Source organism: Natrix helvetica (genome assembly GCF_964273705.1).
Source record: "Natrix helvetica genome assembly, chromosome: 2".
NCBI lineage: Eukaryota > Metazoa > Chordata > Lepidosauria > Squamata > Natricidae > Natrix > Natrix helvetica.
The window spans coordinates 185,123,782-185,141,422 of NC_138552.1; the positions used below are offsets into that span (position 1 = coordinate 185,123,782).

The 17,641-nt window shown below is 40.1% G+C and overlaps 1 protein-coding gene across 1 annotated transcript; it reads right to left on the reverse strand.

Moving 5' to 3' along the window:
- Positions 1-128: 128 nt before the first annotated feature.
- On the reverse strand, positions 129-17,607 carry RTN4IP1 (reticulon 4 interacting protein 1). The gene is made up of 9 exons (XM_081943352.1): positions 16,815-17,607; positions 14,983-15,134; positions 13,106-13,174; positions 11,197-11,321; positions 10,530-10,578; positions 9,247-9,383; positions 7,766-7,949; positions 7,552-7,644; positions 129-255 (listed from the first exon to the last, which is right to left on the reverse strand). Exons 1-9 carry the CDS (start codon positions 17,101-17,103, stop codon positions 139-141), a joined length of 1,215 nt encoding a protein of 404 aa, XP_081799478.1. The 5' UTR covers positions 17,104-17,607; the 3' UTR covers positions 129-138.
- Positions 17,608-17,641: the final 34 nt, after the last annotated feature.

Here is a 17,641-nt window from a genome sequence, read left to right on the forward strand (position 1 = left end):
ATATGAAAGTAATATACTTCCAGAGTATGTTCATGTTTGGAAGTAGGAATTCTTACAAATGACTAACCGAATATTTGTAGCATAGGAATTTCTAAAGAAAAAAATAATTCTTACAAAGAAACAGGAACCAAGATTTCACTACTTTTTATTAATTACATTGATCACTGTTTTGCCACGGGCATGTCCTCCTTCCATCTTCTGAAAGGCCATGGGAACCTCAGAAAATTCAAAGACTTGGTCAATAACTGGATGTATCTACATGGAAGAAAAAATACTGTTATTTAAAACTGCCACCAATTTCAGTGTGTCTGTAATTGATCTGTAACACCTGCCTGTCTCACAGAGGTGTCCCTGAAGCTTTCAAAAGCCTTTCAATATAACTAGCAATGAATTATCAGATGATTGATTGCTTATCTATTGTTGCACATGAAACTAATTATGAAAGCAATACTGTAGGTAATGTGAAAAAGTATAAGCAACAAAATCTAAATTTACTTTCAATACCTTCCCTCCCACCAGTTTTAAGGAAATTCTTTACTGGGAATATGTTATCCAAACAACCAGTTTTAGCGAATAAATGCTGAGTAACTGTTCACCCCCCACCCACCCCCACATACATACAAACACATTAGAATTAATTCTCGTCATATTTTTGCAGACATGATTTTTTTTTACCCTAGATAAAGCGAATAAAAACTGGTGACAGAGGGGGCAAATACAAAATGCCACCTCTCGCCAGGATAAGGTTCTTCATAAAAATCACCTCATAGTTCAATGTCTATTTACTAGGGGAGAGCTACTTCAAGAGCGATTTCATTCAAAGTAATGAAATCCTTTTTCATCCCTTGTTTACCATAGAACAAGACATTAAAATACCCAAAACGTGTACCCAAGAAGAGTGAAATAAATTAAAGAAGAGCTAAAAGATTGAAGAAGCCAACAAAACTTAAGTTCCTATCTTATCTTACAAATAAAAATAACTTGTGAAATTCTTAAATGTTCAAGTTTGTGAAATCTATAAAACAACTCAGGATTTCACCCTGCATCGTTTTCTTTTGGAAGCTACACTATCATACTACTAATGTGTAATATTACGTATAATGTGATTTTTAAAAACATGTAATTCTCAGGATTGCTCTCTAGAGGGCACAATTTTACTACTCAATGATGCCCACAACTACATCCATTTTTTTTCAAAGAAGCAAGTTGCTTTCAGCTGAAACAGATTTTTGTTCAAGGCTATAGCAAACTACTCCCCTGTGCTATATTATTGCAGACCACTATCTAATTGGGTTGCTGGCCTTCAACATTGACAGGAAGTGTCATGACGGCTGGGACTGATGAGCACAGCACTTTGGTACATTAAGCCCTTTATCTGGGTGGTTGATCCAGACTCATTGTTTCAATAAACCTGAAAATGGCTGATCGTGTAACCTAGTATAATATGTCATTCACTGTTTACTCCAAACAGCCTGACTAAGACAAATATTTCTTTCGTACACACAACCATGCAAGTCAGCAGGTGGTGATGTGACAGTAAAAGGAGATTAGCAAGACAATGAAAACACTATCTTTGGGTTACATTTACACACCATTCAAAAGAGACCAAAAAAAAAAAAAACCCCACCTAAGAAGGAAACAAAAAGGTCAGAACACATCCTCTTCAACAGCCAATGCCCAGATAAGCAGAGATTAACACCAGACAAATAATTAAACAGAAAACAATAGCCTAATCAAGGGACTACTCAGGAGACATACAAGAAGACAAATAATCAAGCAGAAAATAGCCTAATCAAGAAACTACCAAGGAGAAAACCACAATGCCACCAACAGTGGCTGAGGAAAACTATTATATATAATTAGAGAGCAAATACTAGATTCACTACCATGATTATGTTACCTAATCAGGTAATGAAATGTCTGCAAACAAATAACCAAACTTAGGAAGGACTAAGGCCTCTGCAGCAGAAATGGGTTGCATACATGTACAAAAAAACTATTACTGAATTCTGACTACACGTTTGCCCATTATTGGTTAATCGTTTATTAGTGCAATCATTTTATTTATTAATAGCAAACTGAATTCTTGTGTCGGTCATGGTCTAGGCAAAATAGCCATGTCCATATGTAATAAGATTATCAGGAGTAGCCAAGAAAACCTTCAGTTTTGTTCATCCACAAATACGGAGAAAATAAATCATAATTTTAAAAGAACAGGAGGGCAATCAAAATAGACTCTTGAAATAGAAACCTCATTTGGTTGGACTACTGAACAAGAGTAATGTATTCCGTAATGTATTTGTGGCAGGGTACAACTGTACTTTTATACTCCGGGTTCTATTGACACATATTGATAAACTAAAGGAAAATGTCCTTCCACAGTCAAGATAGTGTACCTTTCACTGATATTGTGGGGCTCAAGGAAAGCAGGAAGTTAGCTGGATTTCTATAAGAGTGTTGGAAGAAATGTCCATCTGGGTTCAGTTCCATGTGGGGGAAAAGACATGGGAAACATGGAGGCTGCTTGGAAAGATGGTTTTTAATGGTGGACCTGACCATATGGTTTGTGGTCCTGGGGTAGAAGGGAAGGAATGCTGAGAGTCCCGGAGTTTTATACCCTTTCTGGGCTTTTGAATTTAAGCTTGTATTCTGACTGGTTGTCAGACTCCCATGGGGCCATGCAGACGCAAATCTGTAGGCTGTCCTGAGTCCCAGGCTTGGTTGCCCCTTGCTGGACAAAGTAATCTTCCCAGGTGCCAAGTGGTGAGATGGGTAGAGGGCTGATCCTGTCATGATCAGATCAATTATTAATTAATTAATTAAGAGTTGTCAACCTGATCTTATGAAGCTTCTCCTTTGACAATATCGTATTGCTAACTAGAGCATACAACACCTTTGCCAGATCAATTCTCTAATACAGCTCATCTGTCTGGAATCCACACTGTATATTGGACATTAATACAATTAAGCGAGTCCAGAAGTATTTCATCAGAAGAGTAGTACATTTCTCTGCTCACAACAGAATATCCTACACCACCAGGCTTGAAATTTTGGGCTTGGTCAACCTAGAACTACACCGCCTACAGTCAAACTTAAGCATAGTAGACAAAACTATCCGCTACAATGTCCTACTGGTCAATGACTACTTCAGCTTCAACTGCAATTATACAAGAGCACATAATAGATGCAAACTCAATGTAAACCACTCCAAACTTGATTGCCAGAAAATACGACTTCAGCAACAGAGAGGTCAATGCCTGGAATGCACTACCTGATTCTGTTGTTACATCTTCAAATCCCCAAAACTTTAACCTTAATGCAAAAACAGAATACAAAGATGAAGAAGCAGGAAACAGAGTGGATATCGGAATAAGCCATGGAAACTTCCTAAAGAGAGGCCATCAAATTTTCCTACTTCAAGCACATTATGCAAAGACCTAGCTTTCTGGAGAACAATTTAATGCTGGCGAAAGGTGAAAAGAAATGGAGAACCAGCAGCAAGGTGAATGAACTCGGTTATACAGTAGTGGTTCTGGGCTTATACCAGTGGTGGGTTCCTGCTGGATCGCACCGGATCGCGCGCGCTCCCTTTCAGCGCTCCACCTGGCTTGCGCGCTCCCTTTCAGCGCTCCACCTGGCTTGCGCGCTCCCTTTCAGCACTCCACCTGGCTCTCGCGCTCCCTTCCGGCGCTGAAACCGGAAGTACAGTCTTGCCCCGCCCCTGGCGAAGCAACGACGCCTGCCTGCGCTCCACCAGCTCGGCTGGGAACGGAGATGTTTCCTCAGCGGAGCAGAGCGCCTGAAAAGACTTTTCAGGCGCTCCGCTCTGCTGAGGAAACATCTCCGTTCCCAGCCGAGCTGGTGGAGCGCAGGCAGGCGTCGTTGCTTCGCCAGGGCCGGGCAAAACTGTACTTCCGGTTTCAGCGCCGGAAGGGAGCGCGCAAGCCAGGTGGAGCGCTGAAAGGGAGCGCGCAAGCCAGGTGGAGCGCTGAAAGGGAGCGCGCAAGCCAGGTGGAGCGCTGAAAGGGAGCGCGTGCGATCCGGTGCGATCCGGGAGGAACCCACCACTGGCTTATACCATTGGTATACTTGGAAGATTAGGTTAGGTACAGATTGCTATGAAGAAAATCTATTTATGTGGTCTTAATGGCACATAATAAAATTTTGAAAAATGCACTGCGCATTTGGATGGGAAAGTCAGTTGCCCAGATAATATGTATAAAATCATCCTTTAATGACTTATGATAGCAATGGAACTCAAATTACTGAGGAAAGTATTGACTTCCAAAGCCACCTCCTTTTACCTCATGTTGGTATCCTTGGTTGCCCTGCAAATCAACTTTTTGGTGGAGTTCTGCTTCAGAAGGAATCATAAAACTATTGTTTAAAATAACAGTGGATAAATAACCCCACTCTGGTTTCATCCTGGTGGCTTTCTTACTCCCTTCTCCCTCTTGATGGAGCCAGTGTCACACTGCAGCTACCCTAATGCAGACTTTGAAGGTTGTCCCTCACAGCAACCGCTGGTCTTTTGAATAAATAACAGAGAAAGCACGTAGAACACAGCAAAGATGGCCACATAAAATTAAACTACATTTTTTCATCCAAAACACAGGGAATATGATGCACTAAGGCACAAACAGTAATCCATTTCAAAACCTTTATGTTTTTATAGTTTACCAATTAGTCTATCCATTTATTTGTCACATTTTTCATATCACATATTTATGTTGAGATAAATTCTCCTTTTCAGCCCTAACTATTCAACTTACTTTTGCTGCCTTTTAAACATTCAGGGAGCTCACCACATTGGTGGGAAAATGTGCTGCCACAAAAAAGCCTTGTTACGTGTTTCCTCCAAACAATTCCCAAGGACAATCAGTATGCATGCATTCATCAACATACCAAAACAGAAATAAGAATACTGTACATATTGTATAACTGAATTTTAAAAGTTGGCCATTGATTTATAGTACGGCTTTATTATGCAATACTATATAAGTTGATTAATTATCTCAGCTCCTGCTTATATTCATTTTTAAGGATGTTTTTACTGTTTTATTATTTACTTATTTCAATTTTTTATAATTTTAGAACTGCAAGTTGCCCAGATTTACAGTGGGTTGAGCTGGGTGGCTATAGAAATTGATTGAATGAAACATCAAATATTTATTTATTTAGGTTGTGGCAAAAATGTTAAAAAGCACATCGCAAGTACAATCTCAATGCTCGAATATGAAACTATGTACGACATTAAAAGCTGTCCTTTGTGAAGACAGCAAACAAAAGATTAAGCAGTTTTATTCTTTGTTATTCTTATGACAAAAGAAAACTAGCCATCCACAAACATTTTTAATAGTAAGAGCATTCACCTGCTCTGTTCTTGCGCAAATGGATGACTTAAAACCACACCTTTTCTCTTGTTTTTATACAGAGGCAATGACAAGATCTTCGCAACCACAAAAGAAATGTGACACGCCCATTTGGCCAAATTCTATCTGTAATATTTCCTGGTTGACTCCCAGCCATGGACAGTTTGTTGTTTTTGCTTGAAAAGACCTACTTAGGTCCAGTAAAGTATGTCACTCTATAAATAATAAGAATCCATTGGGTTCTTTTTTCATTGTTACAGAAAAAGTTGTTAGATCTGCAAATTTATACATGATAGGAAACAACCTTGAAGATGCATTATACAATCCACAGCAATAACAAATGAATTGCTTATCGAGAATTTTACCTGTACAATGACCACACTATGACATATTTACTAAACACTCAGCCTAATTTGCATTTGGGAAATAAGAGCAGGCACTAATTTTACAAGGTCATTCTAAGGACCTCAGCTAGATAATATATGCCAACTACTGTGAAATATGGTGTGAACACTATAATTCTATTCTTATCACACAAGCTGATTAACAGGAATTATCAAAACTAAAGAGTTGCGGGGGGGGATGTAAAGGACATAGAGAATAGCCTTGAAAGACAAGAGCATTGTGACCAAAACCTAAAGCAACCAAATCACTTTAAACATACAATATGAATCTGTTAAGGATGCAAACAACCACCGTGTATACTAAGCTCCCAGCAAAGCATTGGTAGCTTGCCAAAAAAAAAAAACAGAATTTCAGTTTATATACTTTTGGCCCTCACTGGTTTCAAAGACAAAGGAAAAAAGAAAAAAATGAAAAGGCACACACAATGTAAATTACATCATGGCATTGGAATGTGTTAGATAAACCCATCTGGGTGACTTTATCATTATCAACTCTTGCTAGGTCAGTATGCTAAGTATAGTATCTTTAAGGTATGGGTTTACTGAGTAAATTGTTCCTGTCTGGTTCCCCCACCCCCACCCCTCTTCCATCACTACTGAGTCAATGAAGTTTGTTGTAAATGTTTTCTTAACAGAGTACTTTAAGAAGTTCACATGTAAGGGGCGGGGGGGGGGGGCATCTGATAGCATTGGCAATTAATGCAGCTTATGTGTTATGGAGGAAGGATATCTTAACAGTCAGATATTTGGCTTGAATCCAAGTCAAGAAAATAACTTGAGAACATATCTCAGAGTTGCTTTAAATATGCAGATACAGATAGATAGATAGATAGATAGATAGATAGATAGATAGATAGATAGATAGATAGATAGATAGATAGATGATAGATAGATAGACAGACAGACAGACAGACAGACAGACAGACAGACAGACAGACGATAGATAGAAGGGAGGGAGGGAGGGAGGGAGGGAGGGAGGGAGGGAGGGAGGGAGGGAGAGAGAGAGAGAGAGAGAGAGAGAGAGAGAGAGAGAGAGAGAGAGAGAGAGAGAGAGAGAGAGAGAGAGAGAGAGAGAGAGAGAGAGAGAGAGAGAGAGAGAGAGAGAGAGAGAGAGAGAGAGAGAGAGAGAGAGAGAGAGAGAGAGAGAGAGAAAGCTGTTACAATAAACTGTCCTAACTTTTATGTGTTGGTTTTTTACCTGATCTATTGCCAGGCCCAAAACCCAAGAATGATTGGTTTTCTTCCAATAAATAGGGTTATTTTTGCCATGACATTCATTAGTTTCATTCAATTCAATACCTTTCTTTGAATATGCTTTGCCTATTGTTTTTCTGAAGTATTCAATAATAAAGGGAAAGAGAAGAATAGTTCAAGGGGAAAAGAGAAATTCAACTGCTCCCTCCACCATGCAAAAAATAACTCCTAACCTGGGATAAAATTAAAAACCAAAACCTACCTAAGTAAAGGCTTTCCCGGTGTATTTTATTTTATCCGGTTTGCAGGTATTAATGCTTTTGAACTCTTCCTGACATCAAGATGAAGGGATTAATCTCAAGGGAACTAAAAAGCTAGAGGACCACACTCTGCCAACTACATCTTTACTGATAACCTAGTACAACAGGGAAAATAAAACAACCCTCCCACCACTAGGAATATTCAGGAGAGAGGGCACCTGCTGGCGAGTTGCTTTCCTGCTAAACTTAGCAGAAAGGCTTCAACCAAAACATCAGGGGTCCATCAAATAGCAAAAAGTGAAATAGCCAGGTTAAACGTACCTTTCCTGCATTAACAAGACTAGCAATGTCATCCAGATAAGGACCATTTGATGCAAAAAATGACCATCGGTAATGGATCCCATTATAAAGATGCTATGAAAGAGAGAAAGAACATTAAGCACCAAAAAGCAAGCAAAACTGCATAACCTTCCACAAACATTTTCATGAGCTTATCACTCACATAAGCAAAAATACTTCTTTTTTCCTAACTAACCTTCAAAACCTTTGCACCAATAGTGAGGCCAGTCCGTAGCATGCCATCAGCTACACCCAGTCTGTCCATGTTCACTAAAAAGGGTGTCACCAAAGACACATATCTGGCCCCTGACCACTTTCTGAGAAGATTAGGAGCCCAGTTTTCAGTAGATCCACCAACATTATCTAGGATGAAATCAAACCTGAAAAGAAAAACACATGCAGCAATTAAGTGAGTGACTCAACATGACATGTACTTTCCCCCAATAGAAAACAACAGTATAAACCATCCTAGAAAAAAATGTAATTCCTATAAGATATTTAAAAGAGGCCAGAAAGTTATTGTTTTTGATGAGGGGCGGGAGGAACAATGGCGACTTTATGAACCTTGGACTTTAACCCTCAGAATTCTTGAGCCTGGCTTAGGAATTCTGGGAGCTAAAATACACAAGTCATAAAGTTGTCATGGTTGCCCATGCCTGTCTTAGAGATAGGGGCAGTGGTGGGTTCCAGCCAGTATGCCGTGGTACGGGCGTACTTGTGCCTGCTGGGAGCCGCAGCACCGTTCCGATACGGTGCTGCAGAGGTCTCACCCGCCCGCTCTCCTTACCTCTATTTGAGCCAACCGGGGCATTTGCACACGCACAAGCAGCGTACGGCACCTGCACGATGCCCCACTGAGCAGCTGGAGCATCGCAGGGCGGTGGTGCGTATGCGCGGGCAGTGCGGGTCCACATGATGGACGCCCGGCCCCGTTGCAGCGTACCGGTTGTGACGAGATCTGGAACCCACCACTGGATAGGGGCTGTCTGAAAATAAATTTCTATTTTATGGAAAATAGCCATGTTGATTTCCAAGGTTCCAGAAAGTAAACATCTTCAAAGAAAAAAACCAGAAAATCCAGTTGCCTCCTGAAAAAGCACCTTTGGGACAACCATGATTTGTGACTGAGAATCTCTACAGACCTTTAGCTATACAATTTGGGATGAACACCCTTTGAATGATGTGGGAGTAGGAATGGATTTCCAGAGGAAAAATTGCAGACTACAGGAATCAGGAGCGCTACTCGGGTGACCCTGAGGACACAGATAAACCTCCAAGCACTTCAACAACCCTCTAAAAGGATGCAAATGACCAGCTGTCTGCAAGGAATATAAATCCTTCCACTCCCCACTGTCCTGTCAGAGCTGAAGAAGCTTCTTGGATGAGAAATGAAATGTCTTCATAGAAAGAACAAAAAGTTGTCATGGCTGCCCACTCCTGTTGATTTAGGGCTGTCTGAAAATAAATTTCCAGTTTGTGGAAAATAGCCATGTTGGTTTGCAATGTACCAGAAAATAAACATCTTCAAAGAAAGAACAAGAAAGTCCAGTTGCCTCCTAAAAAAAGCCCCCTAAGGACAACTATGACCCGATGACTGAGAATCTCTACGGACTTTCAGAAAATAAACAACCAACTTGCCATGTGGAAACTTTTTGCCCAAATAACTTAAGTACATACTTGGGTAATTTTTTGAGCTGCTCTTCCACATTTCCCGATTTATAATCAACTACATCATCTGCTCCGAGACGTTTTACCAATTCGCTGGCATCCTGAGAACAAACTGCAGTGACGTGACCACTCCAAGCTTTCATTAACTAAGAGAGAAGGCAAAAAAAAAAAGGAAATCTACAACCACATGCACAACAATTATTCCTCTCACTGGCTATGAATGCTATGCTACACAACTTCCCTGATTCTAAGATTCAAAGTCAAGTTTTGTTTTGGAAATGCTGTAGGCATATTTGGCAGGGGTCACATTTTCCACACTTTTTCATCCTTAACCTTTCACCCACCACACATCAGAATGGAAGAATAGAGATGACTTAATTTGTTAGTAGTTTGTTCTGGATTTGTTTCCCCAGCTTGCAATCTTATTTTTGATATGGGCTGGCCCAAACAGATGAGCCTTACTATGCAACAGCACAGCTATGTCTTGAATTCTTTTTTTTTCTGCTCCAATAGATGACCATAATTTATGATATATAAATTTGTTGGTGGAAACCGGCATTTATTTTCAGTTTCTGACAAAAAAGAGGTCATTGCAGAAGTGGATTAGTTTAACTCAAAATTACAGTAGTAGGTCAGGCCGGTCATTAAGTGGGTCGTAAGGTGGCCACTTTTGCAGCAATCATAAAGCAAACACTGAAGTCATTAAAGGGTTTGCTAGTTTGTTAAACTAATCCACTTCTGCAATGAGTCTTTTTCTGTCAGAAACTAAAAATAAATGGCAGTTTCTAGCAAAAAAATAAATAAATCATAAATTGTGGTCATATGGCATTGCAAATGGCCATAACTGCAGGGCAATTGCTGAGTACCCAAAATGTGATTTGTGGGAGGGGGGGCAGCCCTCAGAACTTTGAATCCTGTCATAAGTAGCCCTGAGAGGTCTGTCATAACTTGAAATAGTCACTAAACAATGTCATATGTTGAAGACTACCTACAAATGATGCTTAAAAAGCTTAACTTTCAGAGAGAGCCTTATTGTGCATTGCTTTTACTTATATTTCATTTCACACTAATAATTGTCCTGTTCTAAAGCATTTTCCTACAATGGTTCAATAGCAGAGATTCCTGGAACGCTTAACCTGAATTAATGCATCTCCAAGTTCACATAATGTAGTGTCAAAGTTTTTCTTTGATGGCTAACCTTTTCGTCCTTGCATGCCGAAAGTCTCTATTCTGGGATTCTTTCAAGACATAAGCAAAACTTCTGCCAAGATGATCGGATTTAATATACTTACCTGTATAGCAAAGGTACCCACTCCACCTGATGCACCTATGATCAATATTCTATGAAGCAAAAACAAGTACAAATAAATGAAAATATTAACTTCTGTGTAGTTTTATATCTAGGGATCAAAAGGAGTAAACTGATAAATGTGCCTACTGTGGAAGCTGTATTTAAGAAATTCAGTTTATAGTACAACGTTAAGAAACTATAAAGAATCTACATTTCAGGTAACCTTACTTTTAAAATATTGCAAGTTTAAAGCACAGGACAGTAATATTTAAATGTACTGTATAATATAGGAACATATCAACATAGTAGAAATATTATGGGAATAAAATATGAAATTTGGTTACACTTGGTTAATATTGGCACAAAGGATAAAACTGAGCAATGTTGAGAACTGAGCAATGTTGAGAAAATTATACAGATGAAGAATGACTTTTTGAACTTATCTGTGACATATTCCTGTGCCTGATATAAGATATTTAAATTAGTTGTGTTCAAAGAAGAATTATTTTACAAAAGCTGAAAGGCACGAAATCTATTAGTCTTTAAGAGATGCTAAAATGGAATCAGGAAGGAAATCTCATACTCACAGACATCCAAAGGAAAGTTAGGGACTTACTTTGGACAAGAAAGCCCATGACTAACTTCTTGCAGATCATCTGGCTGTTTACCTTTTGCCGGCACAATTATCTGCATCAAGTCCTCCAGCATTGGACACTGCAAACCATGTGGTTAGACCAACGTAAGGCAAGGACGCAGCTTCAGTGTGAGAGAGACATTTTGGTTTCCTTGAGACCTGCATAAAAATAAGTGCATGGAGATAATGTTCTGGGTTCTCTCAATAAGAACATTTTCCTTAAATGCAGATCTACACCTCCCCCCCGCCCCCCAAAAAGCAAATGTACATACACTTGTCAAATTCATACATGTATCTCTTATGCATTCTGTTTGAAGCAGTTGGAAAACATTGTCTTTGGAAAGACACCTCAGAATAATCAATTCTACAAAACGAACAGCCATCCTTTATATCACGGGTGTCAAACTCGTATTGTCAGAGTCGTCATGTGACTTATCGCAACTTTTTCCCCCTTTGCTAAACTGGGTGTGGGCGTGGCCAGCGCATGATGCATCTGGCCCAGGGGCTGTGAGTTTTGACACCTCGGCTTTAGCTAGTACAAGGAGTCTTTGACTGATGACCTCAATGGAGCTTAAAGTATCTGCTGCTAAGTGCGACATTTGTTAAGTGAATTTTGCCCCACTTTTCAACCTTTCTTGATGCAGCGGTTAAGTGAAATACTACAATTTTAAGTTAATAACACAGTTGTTAAGTGAGTCCAGCTTTCCCATTGACCTTACTTGTCAAAAGGTCGCAAAAGGTGATCATATGACCCCGGAACATTGCAACCATCATAAATACATGCCAATTGCTAAGCATCAGAATTTTAATCACGTAATCATGGGGATGCTGCAATGTGAACAACAGTGTGAACAACAGCCATAAATCACTTTTTTCAGTGCCAATGTAATTTTGAACAGTCACTAAATGAACTGTTGTTAAGTCAAGGCCTAACTGTACTGTAGCTCACCTATGGCAAGTAAGACTTAGCAGTGAGTGATAGATCTTTTCCATGACCTACTCTGTCTCCACACCAAATGAACTGAGTTGCTAGAAAGCACCCCTGATTCTATCATAAAGGCAGGCAAGAGAACGCAAATTCTCTTTCTGTCTTCTGCAGTACTTTGTTTTGCCAGCTTGCCAAATAAAGCCCTGTGCTTTTGCAGCAGCCAGTCAGATTCCCCCTTTCCACTCTCTTTTCCAAAACCAAATAGAAAAGAGAGAAATGCTTATAATACTATGCAGATCAGAATGGAGATTCTACGTTATTTTAATATTTTAACTTCAAAGGGTTTTTAGCCACCATTTGAAGGTAAATATAGAAACAACACCACATTTTAGGTGCAGTAATTTTAATGAAGGATTACAGGCAAACTCTGCCTATAGTCTGGGGTTCAATCCTGATAGGGGTTGAGGTTGACTCAGCTTTCCATCCTTCTGAGGTAGGTAAAATGAGGAGCCAGACTGTTGGGGGCAATATGCTGAAACTGAAAACCACATATAGGGCTGTAAAGCATTTTGAAGCAGTATATACATCCAAATGCTATTGCTGTTTTTAAAAATTAAAAATTCTTTTGCATTTGCGCATATGTGGCTCAGTGGCTAAGACGCTGAGCTTGTTGATCAGAAAGGTCGGCAGTTCGGTCACTCGAATCCCTAGCGCTGCATAACAGAGTGAGCGCCCGTTACTTGTCCCAGCTTCTGCCAACCAGCAGTTCGAAAGCATGCAAAAATGCAAGTAGAAAAATTGGGACCACCTTTGGTGGGAAGGTAACAGCGTTCTGTGCGCCTTCGACATTTAGTCATGCCGGCCACATGACCACAGAGACGTCTTCGGACAGTGCCGGCTCTTTGGCTTTGAAACGGAGATGAGCACTGCCCCCTAGAATCGGGAACGACTGGTACATATGTGCGAGGGGAACCCTTACCTTACTTCATTTGGAAATAAAACCTTGTTGGCTTACCTCATTTCCACTTGCTAGAACAAACTCTGACAAGGTACCTTGTTTCCAAGGTGGAATTGCTGCCCATACCTGAAAAATAAAGAATCTGAAATATTTTGTTTCTACAAAATAATCCAATTTTGTGATCTGCAGAAGATGGTGTATCTAAAGCAAGCAGATACTTAAAATTCATATTTCCTATATGGTAGTGTATTACATATAGAATGTCCAACTCGTTCCATTCTGGAAAACCTTTAAGCAAGTTTTTTATTCCCATAAAATAACAATAAAAGAGAAAAATACTCCCACTTACAACCTTAAATGAAATCTCTGTTGAAGTCATTGGTTTCTACACTATTAGCAATAGCACTTAGACTTATATACCATTTCAGAGTGCTTTACAGCCCTCTCTAAGTGATTTACAGAGTCAGCATATTGTCCCCAACAATTTGGGTCCTCATTATTTGTAAATCCACTCAAAATGGGTGCTTTCTAAAGAGGAGATGCAAGGAAAATATTACAGGTAGTCCTCAACGTATGCCCACAATTGACCCCAATTTTTTTGTTGCTAAGCAGGATAGTTGTTAAGTGAATTTTGCCCCATTTTGCAACCTTTCCTGCCACAGTTGTTAAGTGAATCACTGCAGTTGTTAAGTTAGCAACACGGTTGCTAAATGAATCTGGATTTCCCATTGACTTTGCTTGTCAGAAGGTTGTGAAAGGAGATCACATGACCCCAGGACCCTGCAACCGTCATAAATACATGCCAGTTGCCAAGCGCAACGGTCGTGGAAAAAGTCATACATCATTTTTTTATCATTTTTTTGTTTTTACTTTGAACAGTCACTAAACGAACGTTGGTTAAATCAAGAAGTACATGTGTACTATGGCTATTACATACAGGTGGGATCAGATTTGATTTTTGTTGAAAAACAAGGAGCAATGGGCCAGTGGCGTAGCGTGGGGGGTGCAGGGGGGGCCGGCCGCACCGGGCGCAACATCTGGGGGGGCGCCCTGACTCGCCCCGCGCCGCCCTTTGCCGGACTGTGGCCGCCTCTTTCCGCGCCCGGCTCGGCCCGCGAACTAAGCTCCCTGGCCCCGGCCCGCCCAGGCCCCTCCTGCGCACTGCCTATCTCCCAGCGGAGCCGCCAAGACCCGCCGCGCCGCCCCCGCGGGAGCCGAAGGAGAGCGGCGCTGCGCTCCGTCTGCCCGCCGCTGCAACGCCACCGTGTCCTCCCGCTCCGCCTGGAGTGCCCCGGGGAGCCGGTGCCTTCCCAAAGCCCCCGGTGCGCCTCCCACCCCCGCGGCACCTGCTTCCCTTCAGTCGAGCCTTTTCCCGCTGCCCTGTTGAGCTCCTCCTCGGGAGGAAGGCAGGAGGCCAGCATGGAGAGCCTCACTTGACTGATGCCGACCCAGGGGCAGCTGCAGTTGGGCCGCCCTCGGGTTAGGGGGCGCAAATTACTTGCCCCGGGTGCTGACAACCCACGCTACGCCACTGCAATGGGCTGAAATTAAAGAGATTCAGGCTGAGTATTAAGAGGAACATCATGGCAATGAGAGGAGTGAAGAAGTGAAACAGTCTGCCTAATAGAGCGGTTGCTTCCCCTCACTGGAGTTTTTCAAATGGGAGCTAGATAATCTGCCATGGTGGTTTGAAGATTCCTGCATAAAACAGGAAGAAGGCTTAGGATCCTTTCCACTCATACAATCTATAATCCTATGAATCCCACCGGCTCAAGGTTGACTCGGCCTTCCATCCCTCCGAGGTCGGTAAAATGAGGACCCAGATTGTTGGGGGCAACATGTTGACTCTGTAAATCGCTTAGAGAGGGCTGTAAAGCACTGTAGCAGTATATAAGTCTAAATGCTATTGCTATTCTATTTCAACCTTCCATTACCTCATCTCCAGGTTTGAAGTAGCAAACACTCGGTCCACATTCCATAACAACCCCAGAAACATCTCGACCTAGAATTAGAGGAAATTCGTTGCCTTTTTCTGAAATGTGCAGCGGATCTCGTTTCACTCTTAGAGCATTAGCTCCATAGCCATCTATTAAAAGAAATGGAAAAATAGGAATCAATTTGTTCACCCTTTATTTAGATTTATATACTTTTCTCCCCTCACTATTTGCTTGCACTATTCTCTGCCTTTATTCATTCCAAACTGAGGGTTTTCGTTTTACAGACTGAAAACTGACACTGAGATAGGCATTAGGTAAGAGTCAGATAATCCAGTATCCAGTTTGGCTTTTTTAAACAAGAAAAATGTATCTATTTGTTTCTTTAAAACTGCAGTCCCACCAGCATGTCCCAAAGGATTGCCAGAGCAGCCCAGAGCAACATAAAAGTCAGGTTTGTCTGAATTCAGTTTAGTATATTCTGAAGTTTTAAACTGTGTACATGTAAACAAGAGTCTGGTTAATATAAGATAACAATAAAACTGTTGCGTTTGCTGGTGCTTCATACTGCACATTTTCCGCTTTTAAATTTATTCTTAAATATCATAAGCTAATGTGAAAACAGAAGGGGAATCTTCCCAACAAGGCTCAACATGTCCTAATAGGATGATCTGACTGCAAGAGAAAATGAGGTCACACTTCCTTGTAAGTGGTGAAATAAAACAGGACAAAAAGGAATGGGCAAAGTCAAAGAGCAGATGTCAATGGAGATAATTCTATTATCATTTAGACTGGATTAAGACAAAATTAAGTTAATGAAAATGTTTAAGCGGACGCAGTTAAGATTAGAATGCAAGAATCTAAGCCTATTTTTATCAAATGTCACTTGCATTCCATGAAAATTAATAAGTTTCCAATAATATTCACTCTGTAGATTAGGCCACTGGTTTCAACAGATTTAAGAGACTTAACTCTAAAGAAGCTCAAGGCACAATCTATTTATGAAAATTGCTAAGGCAGAACAATTGTATCTTGGCTGCAAAAATTTAGCAGATAGTAGAAAGAAGGCTGCAAAGAAATACAGACATTTCGATTTGCTGCTTTCTAGTACTCGTTTGAATTTTTTACAATTCCAATGTGGACGTTCTTGTTTAAGGTGACAAGAAAATTCTGTATTAATCAGCTTTTCTATAACTTTTTTTCTACTAGACAAATTCATACGATAAAATAGAAACACCTGGCACAAAACTGGCTATTAGAGCAGTTACATGCCTACTACGATGTTCCACATACCTATCTTAGAGTTTGTTTGTTTGTTTTTAAAAAGATAATTAACATCATATTCCATCAATACTGAAATAAAAGTACAGAAATCATCCATAAGATTTATCTTTGTGAGTTGAGTACATTTACAGTTAGTTCATTGATGTTTCTATCTATCTATCATCTATCTATCTATCTATCTATCTATCTATCTATCTATCTATCTATCTATCTATCATCTATCTATCTATCTATCTATCATCTATCTATCTATCATCTATCTATCTAAAATCTATCTATCTATCTATCTATCTATCTATCTATCTATCTATCTATCTCTCTACCTATCTACCTATCTACCTATCTATCTATCATCTATCTATCATCTATCTATCTATCTATCTATCTATCTATCTATCTATCTATCTATCTATCTATCATCTATCATTATCTATCTATCTATCTATCTATCATCTATCTATCTATCTATCTATCTATCTATCATCTATCTATCTATCTACCTATCAACCATCTATATCTATAAAATGCAATGCATAGTATCTACTTACTTCGCATGTTAACATCTATGGGATTTAAACTTGCAGCATGAACTTTAATAATAACTTCATTAGGGAGGCGAATCGCAGGAAATATCATATTACTTGTGAGTCGGAGTACATCGTTTTTCCCATAGCGATCAATCACCCAAGAAGGCATTGTTGAACATCTTTGACAGGAAACATGGAACTTTCTACTCAGCGGCTGTAGACTCATACTCTTCCTCAATGCAGCCAGGCTAAGACAACCCAACAATTTAGAACATACTTTCCTACTAAGTGTGTGTCCCCTTAGCAACATAGTTGCAAAAATCAAACAGAAATATTAAGCCTCTTTTGATCTGCTTTGAAAAACGCTTCTAATAAATTAGAAAAGTCTTAGTCCTTATTTTAAAATTATCATTTTGTTCCTTTACCTTTTTTAAAAATACCCCCCCCCCTTACTGTTTCTCTTTTCTCACAAGACAAGAAAAAAACGTGGAGGAGAAAAGACAGAAATAATCTTCATTGATTCTCCAGATTGATGAGCAAAAAGAATGCTAAAGTTCACAGGAAGTAAAAGTATGTTTTTCCCTTTCCAGTTCTAGAATGCAACACCCATGCACCAAGTCCTCAAGGCAATTGAAACTAATCTCTTCTACCAGCATAAAAACGGCCGCAAATATTGCAATATTTCTCTGCACCCTTTCCACAATGTTCTTCCTATGACTTTTCAAGCCGCGCAAAGATCTACCGTCTTAATCTCAAATCTCCTGCTTGATACCCCAGGTCACCCAAATCCCATGCACGCACACAGGCAGAGTGACAGGTTTCGCCTGGACCAATACAAACCCAGCATG